General features: G+C 37.7%; 1 protein-coding gene across 1 annotated transcript; it reads left to right on the forward strand.

The window, feature by feature from the left end:
- Window positions 1–2,905: 2,905 nt before the first annotated feature.
- On the forward strand, window positions 2,906–16,062 carry LOC112572175 (FERM domain-containing protein 4A-like; the record flags this gene model as incomplete). The annotated part of the gene is given in 20 exon segments (XM_025251745.1): window positions 2,906–2,929; window positions 3,327–3,445; window positions 4,171–4,263; window positions 4,885–4,969; window positions 5,163–5,242; window positions 6,020–6,103; window positions 6,372–6,437; window positions 6,818–6,875; window positions 7,298–7,384; window positions 7,718–7,794; window positions 10,087–10,195; window positions 12,741–12,820; window positions 12,822–12,879; window positions 13,108–13,246; window positions 13,517–13,650; window positions 14,046–14,168; window positions 14,489–14,635; window positions 15,017–15,092; window positions 15,458–15,513; window positions 16,024–16,062. Coding segments are annotated over 20 exon segments (1,734 nt in total), but the record flags the coding sequence as incomplete, so codon positions are not given.
- Between the last annotated feature and the right edge of the window lie 5,416 nt (window positions 16,063–21,478).

Here is a 21,478-nt window from a genome sequence, read left to right on the forward strand (position 1 = left end):
ACTAATTACTGATTATAAATGGCTATGAATAATTCAGCCTTGCTATATACTCAGTAAATGATACTTTAGGCGTTGTAGTCAGTGCAGTTGACAACTTTGACTCTTTGCAATTTTTTGCTAATTATGTAGCAGTTTTTTTTAGATGTTCTAGAGTGCTGTGCACAAAAAGAGAACTTTCTGCAAAAATGCTATGTGTCATTAAAAGGCTAGTTCTCTGGTGGTTAAAAATTTCAGATCTTGACCTTCTAAAAGGTACTAATTTTCCTTCTAGTATGGTGAACCTTGTGCCATCCAGCATTTGACATAAGGAAGTTAGGGTGCTGGTTTTGTTTGACAATAAATTAAAAGAGGAACTTTACCATTCAGATCAGTTAATGTGATCTCATGGCTTTGGTGTTTGTTGCTCCAAATTTGCTGGTTTAAGCTGTCGACTATTTAGGCCAGATTATTTAATATCAACATATAATTTGCATTATTTTTTTAATACTCACATCATAGTTCAACCTTTTATTTAATAACTAATGCTTTTGATTATTCATTGTCTAATATTGCTCAAAATCAGAAGAGATATAAATTTTTCACTTCAAGATCTATTATTTGTGCTTTTCTGTATTTGAAAGGTGTTTGTAAGATTCTTCATTTCATTTTTCTCCTTTCTGCAAAATTTGGTGGATTCAGTGAAATATTGCTTAGATATGTTTTCATTTAATGGTTTAAGATACCCAAGAAGGAAAATAGTCAGAACAAACACTGTTGGCCCCCCCTATTTTTTTTTGTTCTTATGTTGGAATGTGACTGTCAGTTATCACAGTTAAATGTTAGTCAGTTTTTATAAACATTCATTTAATTCAAATTGATTCATTACTGAATAGCTGTTTAAGTAGGGTTTTTTTTTTTAGCTTGTGGAAATGTAGATATTTGAACAGCTTATTTCCTGATGTTTACTCAATAGTTACTTATACAATATTTATACTACATTTTATATATATATAAAGGCCTAGGAAATTTATGATTTCTAAAAGTACTTCTTTGCTTTAAGGCAATGCTGAGCTCTTGCCATTTCTAATATTTAGTTCAGGCTTATTTTGGTTTTCTGTCATTCTACATGTCTTGTTAGTAGGATGACAGCTCTTCCCACAGTTGTTTGAGTCTGAATTTGCTGAAAACTGTTTGTCGTTTTGTTTGCCAACCCAGAGATTGTGATCAAGGAGGTGGTTAGATGTTTCGTTTGTTTTGTCCACCAGCCAGACCCAAAGAATTGCTTCAGAGTCTGGTTACTTGCATACAGGCAGACTGTGCTCTGTCTTTGCTGTTGACAATGCAGGTGATCATACTAGTTAGCAAGCTGCTTCCAGAAACAGACATTGATACATGAGTGTAGTTTATAATCACAGGCATCAACTTACCAGTGCTTGTCGGCATCCTGAATAACAGGTCAATGTAAGCAATTGAGAGACATTTCATTCAGTCTTCGGTCTTGTATCCTGAGAGCAACAGCTCTGACACACAAAGGCAGAGAAAAGAACTGAAGAGGCCCAGAAGAAATGGCCTCACAGCTCTTGATGAGTGGACTTAAAAACAGGAAGGATCCAAATGCAGCGCCATACAGTGTTAACCTCATGCATGGACACAGTGTGGTTATACTAAATGAAACCAGTTCCAAGGATGACATATAAGACTGCTGAAAGCTTTTGTTTTTGGCTGTCTTTTTGTTCGTAGTGCTTCACACTGAGGGGAGTTATGTGGGTAACAAACTGAACTGGTGTGATCAGTTCTGCAGGTTTATTTTTATACTGTAGCAAGGAGCTTCAAACACCTGCTACAATTTATCACAAAATGATTTGAGAAGGAAGATGAGAGGAAGTGTCCTTGCTCTGGTTGTATTACTGTTCATTTACAGTTTATATGTGTTTAATAGGTATATGCTTTAATAATTGACTAACATTCATATTGATTATGTCACTGATAAACATGTATAAGTAGCGTGCTCATGCTTCATATCCTGTGCTTGTTATTACAGAAATGAAGTGTATGGAGTCATTCTTTCTAAATGCTTCTATAGTCATTCCTCTATCCTACTTTTGAATAATTTTTGCATTCTGTGTCCAAAAACAATGGAGGAAGAATTGCACATTATCTATCCATGTATGTTCCTCAGGGATCAGTTTTAGATTTTATTTCCTTTTTTATGATGGGTTACCCACTTCACTCATTTTCATTTTTTTTTTTCTGTTCCCATCCTCATGCTGTTTGATGCTGGAACAGCACAAAATTGTTCGAAAGAAACTCAGTAAATTTCTAAGCTGGTGACCAGGCAGACCTCACTTAGTTTCTGCACCCCACCCACTCCTTCCTGAACTGCTAGACCTTGGCTTTTGTGCCAAACCTTAGCTGCGCAAACTTAAGATGTGGCTTACTTAAACCTTTAGTTGTTAGAAATTTTAAAACATGGCTTTTTCTTAAACAAAAACTAAAACAGATTTCATGGGTTTTTAATTAGACATGACATTTTAAGCTTTAAGGATTCTTCTTAGCTGGGTTGTATTTTTTTAAAAAGTTCTCTTCCTCTCACCTAATGCACCTCTGATGTCTCCTTGCCTTGATATCTGCTCCTCCTCTCGCCATCTATCTTATTCTCCCAAGTTAAAGTACTCTGCATCTGCATTTGGCACCCTCACTGCCCACCTGTAACTTTAGTTTTTCCGTTTTTTTATATAATTGTTGTTGTTCTGTTCCAGATGAATGAGGGCGCAAAACACAAATCATTCTTCTGGATGAGAGGCGGCTAGACATTCTGTACAGGTATGGGGCTCACTGTCTTAAATTCTGCAGTCATAAATAGGCAGATAACAATGTATGCTGCAAATGATATCTTCCCCCCCCTCCCCCAGGGTGCTTTGTAGCTATGACTGTTTGCTGGGTGCAGTTGGTAATAGTTCTGTATTTAGTAAAACAAGCTGTTATGCTTATACGGTTTCTAATGTATTAATAATGCAAAGTAAGATGAACCATATTCTGTATAGTTCATGTTGTCCTATTCAGTCACCAGTTAGATGTGGTTTTTTAACTGCATTCATGTTCAAGTAAATTGTAAATAGTTTATTATCATTTTTGATGTTTCATATGAATGTCTTGGCCTTTTGGTACTGTTTAGAAAAATTAAAGGTAAGAAAACTACATAGAGATGTATCTTAACCATTTAAACAGCTGTGCAGTAAAATGTAGAGGTGTGCTATTCTGCATCTAAAATGTCAATGTAATTAATGAAATTGCTTGGTAACTTTGCCAACTGATGGGAAATTTCTGTTTTCATTTTAAATACATAGGAACATTTTGTGTGTTTTTCACAGCCAAAACTCTACACATTTGAACTTCTGGATCTTGTGGCATCCCACTTCAAATTGCAAGAAAAACACTATTTTGGACTAGCTTTTCTGGATGAAACGTGAGTAAAATAAGTTACTGATTGATTGCTGCAATCAATAAATTAACAGACATTTTAAAAATGAGACACTTTTTGATTCTATAAAAAGGGTTAGGCTTAATGAGATATATCTGTATTGCTCATGAAGTTTTCTTAATTATGTCCAGGTGAATTATGCCAGAATTTCACTGTTTACCTGTACATGAGGCATTAGCCTCATTATGATAGCCATTTTAATGTCTTTTCATGTTAGTCTGTTATTTTATAAGGCATTTTCCCCATGTCCACCCTCTTCAATAATTTTTATGCAGGTCACTTGTGTATGAAACAAGCATTAGAAGTCTCAAAGCCCTCAGTTCTCAGCAGATGAAATAAGTGATCCAACTGTAGCATTGTGTGACAGCATATTCTTTTAGCAGAGTGGGCTCCTATTTTTTAGAAGTGCATCAGGTTTCTTTTTAAATTTTTTTAACTTTAAACTTTAAAGTAAGATAAAGGTAAAATCATCTCCTATTTTTTATTAGGTGTCGGTATTTATGTGAAGGCAGTGCCCATCTCTTTCCCCATCCCTCAGTGGAGTCAGGTTCCTATTTCTGACAGCTAGGTTGACTTTGGGCTAATTCGCTGTGCCACAGGGTATTAACGTACTAGTGCACCTCCAGGTTTGGATGCCAGTACTCTAAACCAGTAAGTTATCTGCTTCCCCATCTAAATAGTAGCATACATATTAACAGTTACTTTTGCAGATCACATTTCAACTGGTTACATGGAGAAAAGAAAGTTTTGGATCATGACTTCCCAAGGAAAAGTGGAGTTCTTCAGTTACATTTCTCTGTCCGGTTAGTATATTTCTCTACAGTTTTTGACTAATTTGGTTAATGGATTTTATTTTTCTAAAATAACCTGCATTAGCAAGAAAACTTTCTGGGCACAGGTATTTGTGTCAGTCATTCCTATATCCCATGTTGTTTCACAAAGCCTACCATAAAGTTTATACTGTTGTGAAGCTTGTAAGGGCTCAGAGGGCAACAAGGAGCATTGTTAAACACAGTAAAGCAGCGGTTCTCAACCTTTTACTTGTGACTACCCCCTGACGAACAAAAGTACGTCTGCGCGCTCCCCTTAGCCAGCAATGTAAGCTAATTTCACTGATACCGGTATAAGAAACTTTAAAAAAAATGACCACCTTCGCGCCCCGCTTCTAAGCATGTCGCTCCCCCCTGGGGGGCCGCGCCCCACAGGTTGAGAACCGCTGCAGTAAAGACTACTATTAGTAGCACTAGTTTCAATATTTTTTAAGCTTAGTGCACCATTTTTGCATGTTTGTTGACTGGAAAGCTCCTATATTTAAAGTTTTCATCATAGTTAAAGTTAACAATTAAAGTTACTATTTTTGTCGATTGTTCCTTTTAATTGAGCGATACTGCATAGTGCAAACAACAGAGCTTTGGATTGTGCAGATTCTATGTGGACACTATTGGCATACTGCCAGATTCCCAGACAGTGGAACTTTTCTACCTCAATGCTAGGCAAGCAGTGTTCAGGGTAGGTTCAGTAATAGACACACCTAAATCATACAAATATATCGTTTGCAGTTTTAAAAAAAAAAGTGAAACCATCTTATCCGTTATTTTAGTATATGCATGTAAGTGCACTTAATGCATATGTGTGTGTTCATCTGTATTTTGATTTTGAAAGCCACACCATTTGTTTCATTCTTTTTCTTTTTCACTTTCAGGGGCAAATTGAGTGCGACAGTGAAACAGTGTTGGAGCTAGCAGCACATGTTTTACAAGCATGCAAGGGAGACTTTACCAGGTAAAAGAATACATTGGGTCACACAGATTAAATATTTGGCCTTTTAGGTTGGGATCATATTTATGACAGTCGTTATCAAAAAAAATCATGCTTTACATTTCAAGATGGAACCTTACACTTCAGTTATCTAAGACACAGACCAAAGACTTGATCTTTGGCAGGGTTTTACAGTAAGACTCATGCCACTGTACTCTAGTTTAGGCTGCGTGTAAGTTTTTAGTACCTTATCCATTTTGTAAAACAAACAACAGCGGAAGAAAAGTGTTACTTCATTGGAGTTCTTACTCACATAAAAAAATAAAAACAATATTAAAAAAATTCAAAGATGCTTTTTTTTTTTTATACCATTCTCTCACTTTGCGCAGCACTTTGAAATGTGAAAAAAAAGACTTGCGGAAGCAACGAATTGCCTCCAATAAGCCAAATCTTAGATCCTCTATATGTTTTTTATATATATTGCCATGTCTTGTTCGTGTTCTTAAGTGCTAACCAGGACTGATTGCTGTAGGGGTACCTTGGTTAAAATGTATTTTAAGATCATTTCTCACTTCTTTGTTGACACAACAGTATATTTCCCTGTTTAATGACCAAGGAATTCGTTTACAAAAATGTGAAACTTCACAAAGATGATCATCATCTTTCCGGGCCTCTGCTATAAAATCTGTGTGTGTGTGTGTGTGAGAGTTAGAACAAATTTCGTGTTGGCATGTCACATATCTTTTGCAAGGATTGATTTAAAATATGCTGCATTTTAAATCTGAATGATTTTACTTGCAGTGATGAAGAAACAAGGGAGCACTTAAAAAGGCTACCAGTTATACCAACACGCACTCTAAAAGAACACCCATCAATCAGTTACTGGTAAAGTGGCGGTCTGTTGCATGTGAATATTTAAATATTGTTTAACCCAGCTATCACAACTATTTTATTTTCTTTATCTGTTTTGTCTGAAGTCTGCCAGTCTTGATATGGTGTAAGCATATAAGAGCTACAAGTCCTCTTGATGGAGGAGATCTACAATTAGCATGAGCGAAACTGAAGAAGTTGTCATGAATAATGGCACTTGTATGGTCATCTTGTCCAGTAAATCTTAGAAGATAATAATTAGCCTGACATTTTTTTTTTCCAGTGAAGAGAAAGTCATTGGTTACTATAAAAAGCTCCTAGGAACATCAAGAGGCCTCGCAATTGTGAAGTAAGTGTTTTAGATGAAGCTGATGACAGCTTTGTATTCTAGCCTTTTGTAACCTGGAGTATTCTGTCAGCGTGCAGATTATTAGCCAAATTCATCTCAGATAGTACGAAATAATTTGAGCCAAAGTCCCCTTAGTTATAGACTTGCACATATTATTTTGCCATGTAGCTAGCATTCAGTACATGATCTATGTTCAATAAATGGATCACAGTATTGCAGGGTCATTTGCTGTCAGCTGATCCTTCTGTTCTTTATGCAAATACATGTAACTTTGTACTTGACTACTGTTTGGGGAGTTGTTGCAGTTTGTTTGATTGCTTTGTTGTTTTGGGTTTTGTTTTTAACCCTTGAATTTTTTATTTTAATTTTGTCATTAACAGCTACATGACAATTGTAGAAAGACTTCCCACATATGGAATACATTACTATGAAGTGAAGGTAAGAAACTTCATGTTCTGTTTCCAGTTACACTGCTCCATAGTATCTTTCATGTCAGGATTAAACAGATTAAGCTGCATTTTAGTTATGGAGGCTTTTTATTTATTTTTTTATTTATTTTTTTTTTTGTTGCTTTTTTTCTGTTTACTCTCTTGCCTAATTTTTTTTCAGGTGTCATGCTGCACATTTGGTGGTCTATAACATAACCAATACTTTTAAATCTTCATTCCTTTAACATTATGTGAATGCTTTAAAATAGTTGCAGCAATACTACATTTGAAAAAGAGTGTGCATAGTATGTTGTATACATTTAGAGCAGAGCTTACATGACTCATCTTCCTGTTTAAAATGAAAGAGATAGGTGTTTGTAGTTATGTTGAAAACTGATTGGAGGGGGGTTTTTTTTTTTTATTTTGCCATAGGACAAAAGAGAAATACCATGGTGGCTTGGCATTAGCCCCAAAGGAATAGCTGTATATGACAAAAATGATAAGACAACACCACGGAGGGTAAGTGTCCTCTCTATCTGTCTTCATTCTGACATTATCTTGAGGTGCTCAGAAATACACTCACTAATCCATTGAAACCAAGTAGGTTAATTCTGGGAAAAAATTTTTCTCCTGGGAAGTCTGCATTTTTCATTTTTGAATTAACATTACTTGATGTAATTTCCATCTTTGTATGCACCTAGGCTCACATTCACAGCATCTTCTGAGCTGTAATATTGTTGACTTCATTGCTAAGCCATTTTCAGAAAATGCTGTTTTCTTTTTAATGCTTTTACTAGCTTGTATTTGACTTGTTGATATTAATCATTGCTTGTTATCTTTGTCTTTTTATAGCTCTTCACTTGGAAGCATTTAGAAAACTTGTATTATCGGGATAAAAAGTTTTCAATAGAAGTTCATGATCCCAAACGGTAAGAAGCACTTAAAATCATGTAAAATTATTCTTAATTAAAAATATATATTATTGCTCTACATCCTCTGTGTAACAAAGCTTTAAAAAAATCAGTTGGTGCTGTGTGCTTGAAACACACTTAAAATCATGAGAAATATCAGCCTGTTCAGTTTGTGTGTCATCAAGTGGAATTATGTATGATGTAGTAATTAGTTATTCCATGGATCACTTTCTGTAGCATTTAATATTCGGTTTGCCAATTAAAGTAAAAAGATAAATGTTGGTTAATTTGTGTCAGCTTTGTTCTACCATAATTCAGTTACGGTATTGGAGTTGAGGACAAGTAAATATTCATGTTGTGTATTTGATTTTTTATTTGTACTTAAATGTTAACAACACATTGAAGAAAATTAAGTTTGCAAGATTAGTTGTAAAAAATTCTATAATTACTTGCATGAGCTTTTGGCTTTGGGGATTGTGGTAGGTTATAAACACTTCTGCTTTTAATAACAAAGTGTAGAAGGTTGCCATCTCAGCTCTTGTTTAATTTTAAAAAATTTTAAACAAAACAGCATCTCTTGCAAAGTGACATTTGCCACTCAATGGTCTCTGTGGTTTATATGAGCCACATGTAATGTTGAAAAAACTGAGCATGATGACAAAGAAGTCATTTTTTTGTCTTGCAAAACTCCACTTGCCTTTATAAAAACAATCTGCAAAATCACAAAACACTGGGTTTCCTTTGAACATACTTCTATTCCCTTTGAGAAGCTGCACTTCATTTTAGAATCTTATTTAATAAATCTTTCAGCCAAACATCATTTCTTGATCATTTGATTTGCTGAACCCTATATTATTTGTTTTTTATGCATTCCAAATGCATAAAGTGATGGGCAGGTACAAAGTCATTTTTGTATAGATTTAGTCTTGCTTTGCTTGTGCTTGTTCTTGTACCAGCCAAGATCTGCTTCCTGAATTAGCTTATTTTTTAGCTTGTTAGCATATCAGCATTCCTTTTCTTTATCTTTGGGTGATGAGTTATATTCTTGTGAAGATTGTTTTTAGGAGTACATAGAAAACTGTTCATTTCTTTTTTATCTGGCTGTGCCCTTAAAATGATGTTGTGGTTTCCAACATTGTACCAACAATGTGCCAGTCTCTTCTTACTGATGCAGTTCCTTTCCATTCTTCTCCAGAGAATGTGCTCCAGCAACTCATTATTTCCCAAAGCAGTTTAGAGAAATTTGCTAGTTTCCACGATAACTGCTTCATGCTATACATGATTAGGCATGTCTACTCCACTAAGCACCGATAAACACATGAGTTTTGTATACAATATTCAGATTCTTTATCTTTGCAATATTGAAAACATCATTGTGCATGGCCTGCACAAAATGTAGTCCAGATTTTATATCAAATGGGCCCTTTACAAAACTAGGTATGGGTTTTATAATAAGATGACAAATGATACATTAGTACACATACAGTATTTGCAAAGTATGAAAGTGCTTCAGTGTGTCAAGTAAAGTAAGTGATACACTTATAATCCAATAGTAAGTGTTGACAGCAAATCACTTCCAGCATGTTTTTTTAAAATGAGATAGAGGGTTAAATCATAATTCGCTTAGTTTAATAAACTATGGTAAATATTTAATTTTTAAGGCCCCATTATTTTGTTGATGCTTAAAAGAATTAATGAACAGAATGGATGTTTGATTTTAGAGAAGCATGTTCTTTGAAAAAAACAATCTGTAAAAGTGCATGCAGTAGTTTGAGAGCGTCATTAGAAGTCTCTGGGAACTGTGTTCTTTTTTGTCACTTTGAAAACTTGATCATTGTTTTCATCCCCTTATCTGTCTGAGAGTATGACAAAGTCTTCAGAATACTGCAGATATGTGTGTTTTGTGTGCAGCACTGCTTGTGTTGTGTTCAAAGAGGCACCTGCTTGCATTTTGTACAAAGTCTGCTTGCATTTTTGTACAAAAGAGACCTCTTTTAGAATACTATCTTGGAGTACACTGCGTGCAATAATGACTAAATATTTGTAGCTCTGCCTTAAAGAGCATTGTTCCTTTTTTTTTTTGCCGGCACTGCTTATTTGGTTATGTTATTCACCTTTGAGCATGCCGTGTATGTTTTTGTGCTGCCAGTTTATGGCCTTGTGAGAAGACTGTGTGTTCAGATTTTCTGTGTCAACCTTGGTGATGATTTTGTATGTATGTGTCCAAGTTGTTGAGGTAGGCTTCAGTGATGATTGATACGTAGTGTTTGGGAAGACCTCACCATAGCTATCCTCTCATCTCCCTTCTAGTATCGTGCACACACTGAGCAGTTTCAACTTGTATGAAGATGCCATTCGTGAGCCCGTTGAACAATATGACGACCTGTCCGATGCAATCACAGACCCCACCACTCAGTAAGTACCCCAGACTGCACCCCAATGCACACTCTGGGTATCAGAGCTCCTTCTTGGATCAATTCCATAGCAGTAGACTCATAACAGGCCTGCACTGGAGTAGTCTTTTGTGTTAGTTTTGTGTACTAGCTGTGGAATAATAGTAAATAACCGAGGAAGAGATGGAAGATAACAGCTTTTGATGTCAGAAAACATTAACAAATCCAAGTCGGTCCCAGACAAATTTATCTGCTCCGTAAAAAAGTATTTCTTCTTTGACTTAACTTAGTGACATGACCAGAGGAGCTTCACCATCCATTTCATAGTCTGTTGTAGATCTTCCCTCTCTTAAAAAGCAAAAGTTAAATGAGAGCATAGCTAATCTTGCTAGCTACTTGAATTTTGGTCTATAAAAGGCTGTACTTTCAACTGTTATCAATTAGTTTTCTCCTACTGATTCTTTTCGCTGTCAGTTGCTTTGCAACCGTGTTTTTCAGTTGTAGTTCAACTTTTGTTTTTATGCAGCAGATTTGAGGAGGGTATTTTATTATTTTTTTCAGCTTCTCCTTTGTTTCTTCACCAACATGCTGCTTCTTCTTCCTTTATTTCTTTGTATTTTCTTGCAAAATAATTTCAGTGGATGAAAACATACAATTTCTGAGACCTATCATTATTTTCATGTATGAAAGGTCTCTGCTAAAATGCAACTACTAGATTTCTCACTTTACTGTGTACATTGCTGTCAGTTCAATAACCGACACAATTTGCAACAATGGCCTCTTTAGCAGTGGTGAAGCATTTGTCACTGGTTCACAACCACTTTTTGCAAGAGGGCCTCATTCTTTTGTGCTACAGCAGGGATGCTGCATGTTCATGCACATAGCTCACACGCAGCATTCATCAGAGACTCAAATGCAGGGAAGAAGGCAGCTCTATTGAAGACTTTAGCGCAGTGTCAGCAAGTTCTGGAGACCACAGGTCATGGTTGCAGTGGTTCTCAGGATTCAGTCAGTTCAGTGTTGGCTCTCCAACATCATACTCAAGACTTACCAGATGACGTTATGTAGAACTGCTGCTTCTTCTGCTCTACCATGACTGTGCTAGCCAAGAAGACTTGTGGTCAGAACTTCAGCTGCTAGGGAAGGAGATCTACAACTGACAATGTAGAATTAGTGAAACACCTACAGTCATGTCATCTTGCAAAGTCAAAGAAGAAAAGTTTTATATTTTAAGGCCTGCATAGTATACTCAGATATGGTGTAGATTTGTGTCTATTCATGTGGGTGTTTAAAAGAAACAAACCACAGTGTAAGAAATAATGGTTTGTGTTAATAGAATGCAGCTTTATTTACTCAAAATGTTCAAAGAATAACAATGCCACTGGAACACTGCCATGTGAAATGACTAATTTTAGTTTGTCATTGTGGCAGTGTATCTCTAGACATTGCTTACCTGTTGGCTTATGTGGTTTGCTTCTAAAAGGTATGCATAAAAAATTTCAAAGAATAGCAGATTTAGTACATGAATTTTTTGTTTAATTGCATGGTACAAGATAAATGTTTAGACATTGAGTTAAACAATATTTATGTGGTAAACTGACATAGCTTTTATAGCTTCCACACATTCAAGTTTTTTCCTTGATACAGCTTTCAACAAGTGATTCTCTGAACAGATTTTAGTATATAAGACTTGAGTTTTTCCCTTCATATCTGTTTATTTAGAGTATGCTGTTGTCAGAAAAACTGTTTTTTAGTACTTTACTGATCATCCATCATGATGTAAAATTCTTTGGGAAAGCTAGTTGTGCAATCTGTTATTTTATTTCTGTCTCCCCTGTTTGTTTTTTTTTTAAATAGGTTATGGAGTTATAGAATATTTGAGAAGAAGGGGTTGTTTTTGTATGTCTTTATTTGAAGCACTGTTTACAAACAGCTGTCGTTAAATTTGCCAGTGTCATGTGTATATGTGCAGTAAGTGCATGTCTGCAGTCTTCAGCGATGACTGGCTTCTGGCTGTGGTCTTTTTTTAAAAAAAAAAAAGAATACAGTTTAACCATGAAATGCTTGCTGTTACAATGGCTATGCATGGTAGATCCTAGAATGACCATTAACTTCTATACCTTTAGTGAAAGGTTTGCCATAAAAAACCTCACAGTATCTGTACACTAAGTGTCCTGTGGTCCCATATTTACAGCCTATCACAGCCAGCTTTTTTGCATAAAACTTTTAATCCCATTAACTGTCTTAAAGTTGTATATTGTAACATAATATTCACAAACATTTATTATTTTTATTGTATAATTATGTTCTCACTGCTACATCTTATACCAGATTTTTGTTTTAAAACCCTAAACTTTCTTCATCCTTTTACTGACATCTGTAAAAAACACTTCCGGGGTATTTGTAGAGTGATTTATATTCCTTCTTCCAGCTGTAACCACCCCTGGACAGACACACTTTTCCAGACCTTTTTCCTGAATTTTTTTTGTGTTTTGATAAATATTTTTTACTTGTACTTCATGACCTTAGCACAGCATATCTGATCACTGCCTGTGCATGCCCTGCCTTCAGGTTTCTGTGAGTCGCAGGACGTTTGGCACCAGTAGTGTCAATGTGCATGCATGGCTGGCCTCCAGCCCACAACTGACCAGGCATCTGGTCTATGGCAGTTGCCCAGCACAAGTTCTACCTGGACAGGAAGCAGAGCAAGGTAGTAACTATGAAACTGTTGCAAGATTAAAGGATGTTGAATGGAAGGAGGCAAGAGAGAGAATTAATTTCTTCTCTTGCATATTAAGTTATATATGACAGGTATTTCTTTGTGTAATTTAGGTGTCGCCTCACATGTTACTGCTGCTTTTATTCTTCACCATGCATCTTATGATCACTGTAATGCTTGCACTTTGGCAAACTGTAACAAGCAAAACATTTTCCACAGAGCTCGTTAACAGCTGCTCGTAGCATGAGTGAGATTGCAGCAGACCTCAGTCGCAGTAGCACGTCCCTTGTTGACTCGGATCTAAGCCGGAGTGCCAGTTCACAATCATTGCCAAGTCTTGGGGGCTCCAGATTTGATTGTAAGTTTGCTCTCTCCTTGTTACTGTGTTTTCTGTTCATCAGTGCTTGTATATTTTCCTTAGACTTTTATGAAGGCTGGTGAAAAATGCAAGTGGAAAGAAAAAAGGAGAAGGATGGTCCCTTAATAATGAATAAGAATCATAGTGCAGATTGTCTCATAGTTAGTGTTTTATTTGGGTTCATTTAATGGTGTCTTTGTGGCAAAGTTATAATGTAGCCTGTGAGATTTGATTGCGTGTCTTCTGAGAGTGGTGTTTAATGGTATACAGTAAACATGGAGAACTTAGAGTCTCAGAAGGCTGAGCGAGAAATGTTCAAGGCTTTGAAGGCCAGGAAGGAAGCACTTGAAGAGGCTTTGCGCAGCAAGCTTGAGGAACTGAAGCTGCTTTGCTTTCAGGAAGGGGTGAGAAACTGAATCTGGTTTGCTTTCTGGAAGGGACAAAGAGCATTCACTGCTATGCTTCAAACAAATTAAGAAGACCCTCCAGACTTAATAGTTAAATGCACGTGACTGACTGACACCTTTGTGTATAGCCAAAACCATTTTTTTTTTAAATGCCAGAGCTTAGTAAGCTATTATTTTTTGTTAACTGCTGTAAATTTGAATGTTATATTTTTTGACAACTTCAAATGCATTGTTTTCAGTAGAAAATATGTAGCTTCAGCATTAAGAAGAGAAATTTTTATAACCAGTATGGACTTGTTCAACTTTTCTCTTAACATTGTGGTGGTGATTTTTGTACTGTAATTGTTTTTACATTTTAATATGAGTAAGTTTGCTTTCTTGTGCTTCTTTAGGAGCTCACTGGAGAGCTGCCAAAAGAAACACCGTTAGAAGCAGGTGAACGAGTTCCCACATTTCGACGGCGTATTGGAACATCATTTGCTCTTTCGCCAAAGACAATTCACAAGAAAGACCAGGTGAAACTCAGATCATCCAGTTGTGATAAGTTCATAGAAATATATTTATGGCTGTCACATATAAGATTATTAAGCCTGGAATTATTCAGCATAATGAAAAAAAAATGAGATTATTACTTAGGGTCATTTGTGGGTAATACTTGCCAACTCTTCTAAAGAATAAGAATAGTAAATGTGTTTGTTTGCAACAAGATGAATTTGAGAAGGTTACTTGCTTGTGAAAACTAATTGCCCTTTCAAAGCTGAGGCTAAACATGTAGAACTGCTATCACAGTGGGCTGTCATGAAGGCTTGATAAACAAAATTACTTAAATCTGCAGAATGAGGACCATCTTGCCACACTGGAATTGGAGTACGAGCTGCAGAGCAAGATAACGTCAGCTGCCCACAGTTTAGCCCATGACAAGTCGGTCAGCAAGTATGTGCGCAAACAACGACGACAGGCATACAGCCGAGCTTCCACCAAGGTTTGCTTGTGTTTGAGTCTGTTGCGCAAGACAGCATGTATACAAATGTGCAACAGAATATAACAATGTTCAGATACTGGACATAGCTGGCGAGTATTATTTGTGGTGTTCAGGAATGAACAGGGCTAGTTACATGTACAATACTGTTAAGGGATTTAACTTATTTCAACAGAAATTTCTTAAATGAAGCCTGTGATTTGAAAATAAATACAAATAGGTATAGATAAAGAGTACTAGAACTTTGTGGTCAAATGCACATCATTTAAGATGAAAATTTTTTATTTTTATTGACACTTCTGCCCATCAGCCTTCTACATTTTAACAAAACTGGTTGAAAGAGGAGAGCATTAGCATTTGTTTTTTAAATCTCTCTTGTTTTAGTTAAAAGAAATGGAAAAGAAGCTGACAGAAGCCAGGAGAAAAAGCAGCAGGACCAGGACCAGAGATGACAGACAAGGTATCACTCATGTTGCATTATCATTGCTTTCATCACTAACATCATTTAGATAGCGTTTCTTTGCTGACAAATAGACAGTAAAATTCCACCTTTACTTAAAACTGTCATAAAAAAAACAAGCCAGCATTCTTGTTGTAAAACATAGATACAGCTGTAACTATATTAGTCTATGCCTCAATATACAGGAATAACATAAAATTGTTTGTATCAGCAAAAACAAAATTCTTGTAAGTGTTGTTCCTGCATGGAATAATAGGAATAAGATAGGTATACACAGGGATAGGCATGATGATAAGATCTGACCGTGATCATAACTACAACTGTGTTGTTCCCAGCACAGAAAACGTATTTGTTAATTGTTGCAGAAAACAACCAAGCTGTATCCGGTGAATCTAAATATGGTGACCATGACATTATTGGGGTAGGTGGTGGTGAACTTGGACCTCTGTTTCCATAGAATGTTTATGAGCACCACACTCCAAAGCCCCTGTGATAGATTGCATAAAACATTCTTTTCATTTTTTTTTCTTTTTTTTTTATTATTATTATCCCTTATTTGAACAAGATCAGCTGACAATTTCTAAACTTACAAATTCCATGAATCCAAAAGAAGTAATAAAGCTCACCTCCAGAACTGGCAAGATGAAACGAAAGTTGAGCCTTTGCTGTAGTTTTCATATTAGCAAACAAATAATAAATAGTGATGAGTGTGTGGCCATACAAATCAAGATATGAATTAGGTTCTGCATGCTGGCTATCTGGAGGACCTACAAGGGTCAGTCAACAGGGTGTCATTAAAGAGAATAACACTAACCTTTTTCATCTTTTGAGATAATGGACCTACATAAATGGCCTTACCTGAAACAGTTTGGTCATGATCGATTGGAAGGTTGCATTACATGTATGACTTCTTTTCTTGTTTTTGTTAAAGGGGGATCATCACAGACATTATGTACAAGACAAGCATCATCAAACATACTCAGTCGATGCGCCAGCTTCTCCGTCTCAACAAAAGCCGTCTGCTCAGTCCCTCACACGGGAGGTAGGCTTTGCATCACATTTTGCTAATTCATTTTTAGCATTATACGCTTGCATCTTTGGTAAAATATAACAAGCAGGTATATGTATGCTTGGTGTTGCTAGGGATTAAGTTTCTTTGTGTAATTTTCAGCCCACATTTGCCTCCGGGGTATCTCCAGAACACAGGGTTTGACAGCAGGGTGCAATATCACCCACATTATCCAGCAATGTCTTCCTCATCTTCGCGTAATACACTGTCCCCGAGCTCATCCCTGAGCCCTGCCAGTACAAGAAGCATTCAGGATGATCTGAGTACAGGCAGCAGCAGTGTGAACTCGTCTTCCAACAACCTTTACAACTTGGGATTGCAGCAGACTCTAAATATGAGAGTTATGACTTGCTGAAGTCTCCTTCATCTTCCATCACAGACTCATACGGTGAGGCCACAGAACAGCAACTGCAACTTCCATCCAAGCATGGCAGCCTGGACAGAGCCTACAAGAGAGGGGACCATTCTTATGGCAGTCTCGACCGCAAGAAAACGACAGCACGGTTTACAGTGTCGAGCCAAGGATACTGGCAGAGATCATGTGGTTGGCAGTGGTCTCTTTTCCTAGATGTGAAATCAGGGTATCATCAACAGCAGGCGACTTGAAATGCAGTTCACAATCACCCAGCAAAGTAGAAGTTGCCTGTTTATCATGAGAAGTCTCACCACGGTCCTGAGAACAGTTACTGGAAGGGAAATACATACCACGATGCAGTGCCTTCCTCACTGGCACGCTCTCCAGAAACAATGTGTGCCAACTGGGGGTGTCGGGGAATACCTTTGAGAGCTACAGTCCCCCGTCTTTCAGAAAACAGCTCAGCAGGCTAGGCTGTCAAGGGATATAAACCCTTCAACAAAAACAGATGCAGCAGCTACATCTCTCACATCATTTCCATCAGCATTCTCACTCCCAGCCCCAGGATGCAGTTGTCCAGCCCCTACGGTGGCAAGTACGAGCCAGTCCCAGTGCTGCACTTAGAATCTCGACAACACCCAATGAGTCCCAGCCAATCTCAGCCGCAGAGTCCTAGTTCTCCCCCTCCTGCTCCGAGCACTCTTGTTACTGTGACTCGCTTTCAGCCTCACATGGAGGTCACCAAGCCATACGAAATCTCTGATTTCTTCAAATACAGTGAACGCCTGCGGAAACAGCGCATTATTGAGAACTACCAGCGGCAGCTGATGGGGGCAACAAATCTTGACAGAAGTTCTGGGGCCAGCACACCTTCTCACTCTTCCGATAGCGATTCCCACTCTCTGTACTCATCACACTCGGGCTCCTCTCTCTCCCATGCCCAGCGGCTGGCGGCCACATCTACTGCCTTTTTCGCCAGCCCAAGTAAAGGTGGTAGCTTGGTATACAGCCACCCAGCATCTCCCCAATTCCATAAGCATGAACCTGACCAAGGATCTTACATTCCTGCAGATCAAACTCAGACCCCCCTTGCTGCTCGAGAGCAGCCCCCCTACATTGGATACAGCGCACGAGATGTAGTGACATCGTCATCTTTATCAGAGTTCCAGACAGTAAGGAGCCAAGGCCCATCTCTACATTTTGCCACAGGCCAGACACATTCTTCTTACAGAGATCAGCACGTGCACACAGCAGCCAGTGCTAAGCACTGCACTATCAGCCACCCACCCCTATGACATGTCAGCCGTAAGAGATCAGACTGTATTTAAGGGCGGAGGCCAGGAAGTAAAATCAAACAGGGTGGAAGTAAGGGCTAGACCATAGCAAGGTCTTCTATTCAGATGCAGTTTATTATAATTTTTTTCCCGCATCAAGTGTCACTTGTTTGTCTGCTGGTGGGCAGCATCCATTTAAATTCTTGATCGTTAAACAAGAGCTTCAGTCTGATATTTTCCTAAGTGCAATGTGTTCTTAAAGTGAAATTGCTGAATACCTGGGCAAGGTTATGTGCCATCCTCTGGCTTTGTAGTTGAATAGTGACTGCTTTAAGTGTTTACATACTGTTAGAGAAACAACTTAGGATTGTCTAGATTAAGGCAGGATTGAAATAAAAAAGAACAGGGTATTGTAATAGTAAAGTCACCATACTTCTGTTTATCCTCTTTGACCGTTAAATTATTCAAAAAATTCATCAGAGGCACTGGCGGTCATTTAGAAAACATATCAGTCCTTCATATTTATAAACAATGCCCTTATTTGTTTTTTAAGCAGTGGTTGTAATATGTTTACCAGTGAAGTAATATTCTGAAACCAGTGCTTTTAAGCAGCTTCAGTGTTTCAAAAATGTTCTTTAGTTGTTAATTTTACTAGAGTGAGACCACCTTTGGGTGTGTCTGATTAGTCTGTGTCAAGATCACTGCTTCCATGATGTTACGATGCAAGCAGATTCAGAAACATCCCTTGTTCTGCTCAAGTGCAGTGCCAATGAGAGTAGAGTAGCCATGTTGGACGGATTATAGGCAGCACCATTTGTCTGTTCATTATGTTTGGTATGCCGCACCTTACTCTTATTCCTTTTTTTGGGAAGTTTGTGTTTTATTATAATTTTGGTGAGTAGATGGGGAACATTGCTGATCTCCATCCTCTGTGCTGTCAGTGTTTCATGTAGAGTATTGCAGCAAGAGACCCTGGTAGTTTCTGTGCTAGAAGAATCGCTGAGTATCATCTTTCTCCTGAAAAGATGGCAGCAGAAGGAGAAGTTTGGCAAGCATCACGATTACCAGTTTAGTGGCTTCAGGCTTCAGTTTCAGGCTAAGCTGCATGTTTGATGTAGCAAAAGTGAGCAAAGGATCTACCAGCATAAAAGAAGAAATGATTCAGGTAAAGGATTCTATGCAGAGATGTAAATTTTGAGAAAATATTCTCAGCTTGTATCACCAATTTGGGGTGAAAATACGCACAACAGGTACAGGAAGAGAAACTGAGGACTTAGTGCTTGCTGATCAGTGACCAGTCATGCCTAATCACTTGGAGAATTTGTGACAAGAATTTGCATGCCACTAATATATGCTACAGTGTCTGACTCATTTAATGTGGTGAGGTACAGAAGATAAAGAACAGTCGTTCTGTGTTCTTGGGGGTGGTGGAGGAGGTAGTCTACATTCCTCTCCCCTTCTTTGCATGTGTGTGTTTAGTGGCTGAATATTAAATAATATAGAAAAGCACCTTATTATTTTTAATGGGCTGCAATGGAGAGGTGTTAGAAAAGAGGAGAAAATATTAGCTACACTTTATGAAAAGTTAAATGTGTTTGTACCATTAAGAAGAATGGTATCTTTTAGTGCAGTTTTCAATTCTTTCTTTCTTTGACCTGCTGCAATAACATTTTGCTGAATATCATGTCTGCTTTATTGGTGTTGGTCGACATTTAAATACCTTTAATGATGGAAGGTCATAGTGGTGGTACATACAAAATACTAATACTAAAGAGCTATCAGCTGTACCAAGCTAGCCTAATAGTCTACTCTAGGCTAGCATCTTCATATGAAAAATTGGCCTTGCATTTGCTACCTGGAGATCAAGTGACCTGAATTAAGTGTGTTATAGCACATACAAAGACAAAGATAATACTCCTCTGTGCTATGTTGCAAGGACCAGAGCAATACAAAGAGCATTATTGGCGGTTTTTTAATCACCTCTGACGAATGCATGATGGTCATGTCCTGTTGTAGTTTGCAGATCCTATCAAACATGAGCGACAGCCATACATACACATGTATTCCAGTCTGGTGTGCAGCAATGCGAGCATCTATAAATACTCCATACAAATAGCACCAGACTGCAAAAATTGTTTTCAACAGGTGGCAGTTAATCTCTTACCTGGCCAAAAATAGCTTGTCACTCGTTCAGCTACCCAAAAGTCAGCATTTGGCAGTCTCATTTGACAAACTGATGTGAAAGATTAGATCGTCTAAAGGTCTTACTTCCGCCAGCCTTATTCAATACTTCAAGAGCCTTTCAACCCTTTTATTTTGAATAGAAGCCATCAAGTAGGTCTGGTGGTTAATTTTAGGAGTGTGCATTATGCCCTCTCGTTCATTGTAAGATCTGAACAGCAGCATGGATGCCATCAACAAAAGAATCCCTTAGCATCTCTTTCTTTGCTGCTGGCAGTGGAGATTTTGTAAACAAAGTGGTGATGGTTTATTTATTACCCCAACCCCCCACTCACCTGGCGTAGTTTTGTTTCAGCAGGTGGTAAATAAATGTGTTAATGTTTGATACAGAGGAGGCATTATAGGATATCTTTTTTTAAAAAAAATTGCTGCTGTTCCATTTTATGCTGTTTCTTACAATGTACAGATGGCCACTATTTGGTTAACAGCATTTGTTTTGGTGGTGTTGTGAAGCAGGGTGTGTGTCCATGACTATGGTTTGTCTTTTTTTCCAGGATAACTTATATATATATCAGCCAGAACTTCCGATAAGGACAATTTTTTTGTGAACTTCATAGCTAGATAAGACTGCACATTCATCATTTTTTATCAGTTTGGAGATAACACAGAAGACAGTAGTAAAAATTCCACCTGTTCCATTACATTGGTGAACTCAGATTGGGATGTGAAATCATCTACATCAGCAGACTATCATTCTCCCTAATCGTGACCATGTGCACATTATTAGCTAAGAAATAGAAGGAAGGCTGATTAGGCGGTCAGGGCTTCTGCTAAGGCTAGATTCTTTGGGGTCCCAGGGACCCCTTTTTCAGATTCTTAAAGGGTCCCTGTTCTTCGCCCAAATTTGAAGGGGACCCCATTGACGAAAATTGAAAGGGTCCTCCGAACTTTTAATGCGTACTGTACGCAATTTTTTGCGTAAGCAGAAGCCCTGGGCGGTAGTAGCTAATAAATCAGGGGAATTGTTTGACAAGATTAAGGATATAGCTTTTTTTTTGTGGATGCTATAATTTAAAAAAAAATTTGAAGCATCATGATGTCCCTAGCTTGGTGCCTATTTTCAAGCTGCATGCAATTTTGCCATTATCCTTTCGGCTGCAGATGGAAGTAGTGCACCTAGGTTGGTCAAAGTCCTGATTTAAATGAGGTCTTTCTAAAGTGCTAGATTTCTTGTTTTCTAGTCTTGTCAGATTTATGTGAACTGTTTCAAAGCTTGTACTTCCTAAAGAGAAGTGGGAGTGGTGACTGTGCCCTAAACAAACAAAAAATGGTGTTGAGAAGGTAGTTAAATCAGGTTTGTCAGGTTTCGTATCCAGAATACATACATCCACCACTAAAAGAGGCACCTGCGCAGTCATTGCGGCATCATGGTCTTCATAAGCAATATAGCATTGCTTTTTCTGTTTTTGTTTTGCTTTTATGTTCATGGTATGCACGGTCATGCACT

This window comes from Pomacea canaliculata, linkage group LG9 (genome assembly GCF_003073045.1).
Source record: "Pomacea canaliculata isolate SZHN2017 linkage group LG9, ASM307304v1, whole genome shotgun sequence".
Taxonomy (NCBI): Eukaryota; Metazoa; Mollusca; class Gastropoda; order Architaenioglossa; family Ampullariidae; genus Pomacea; species Pomacea canaliculata.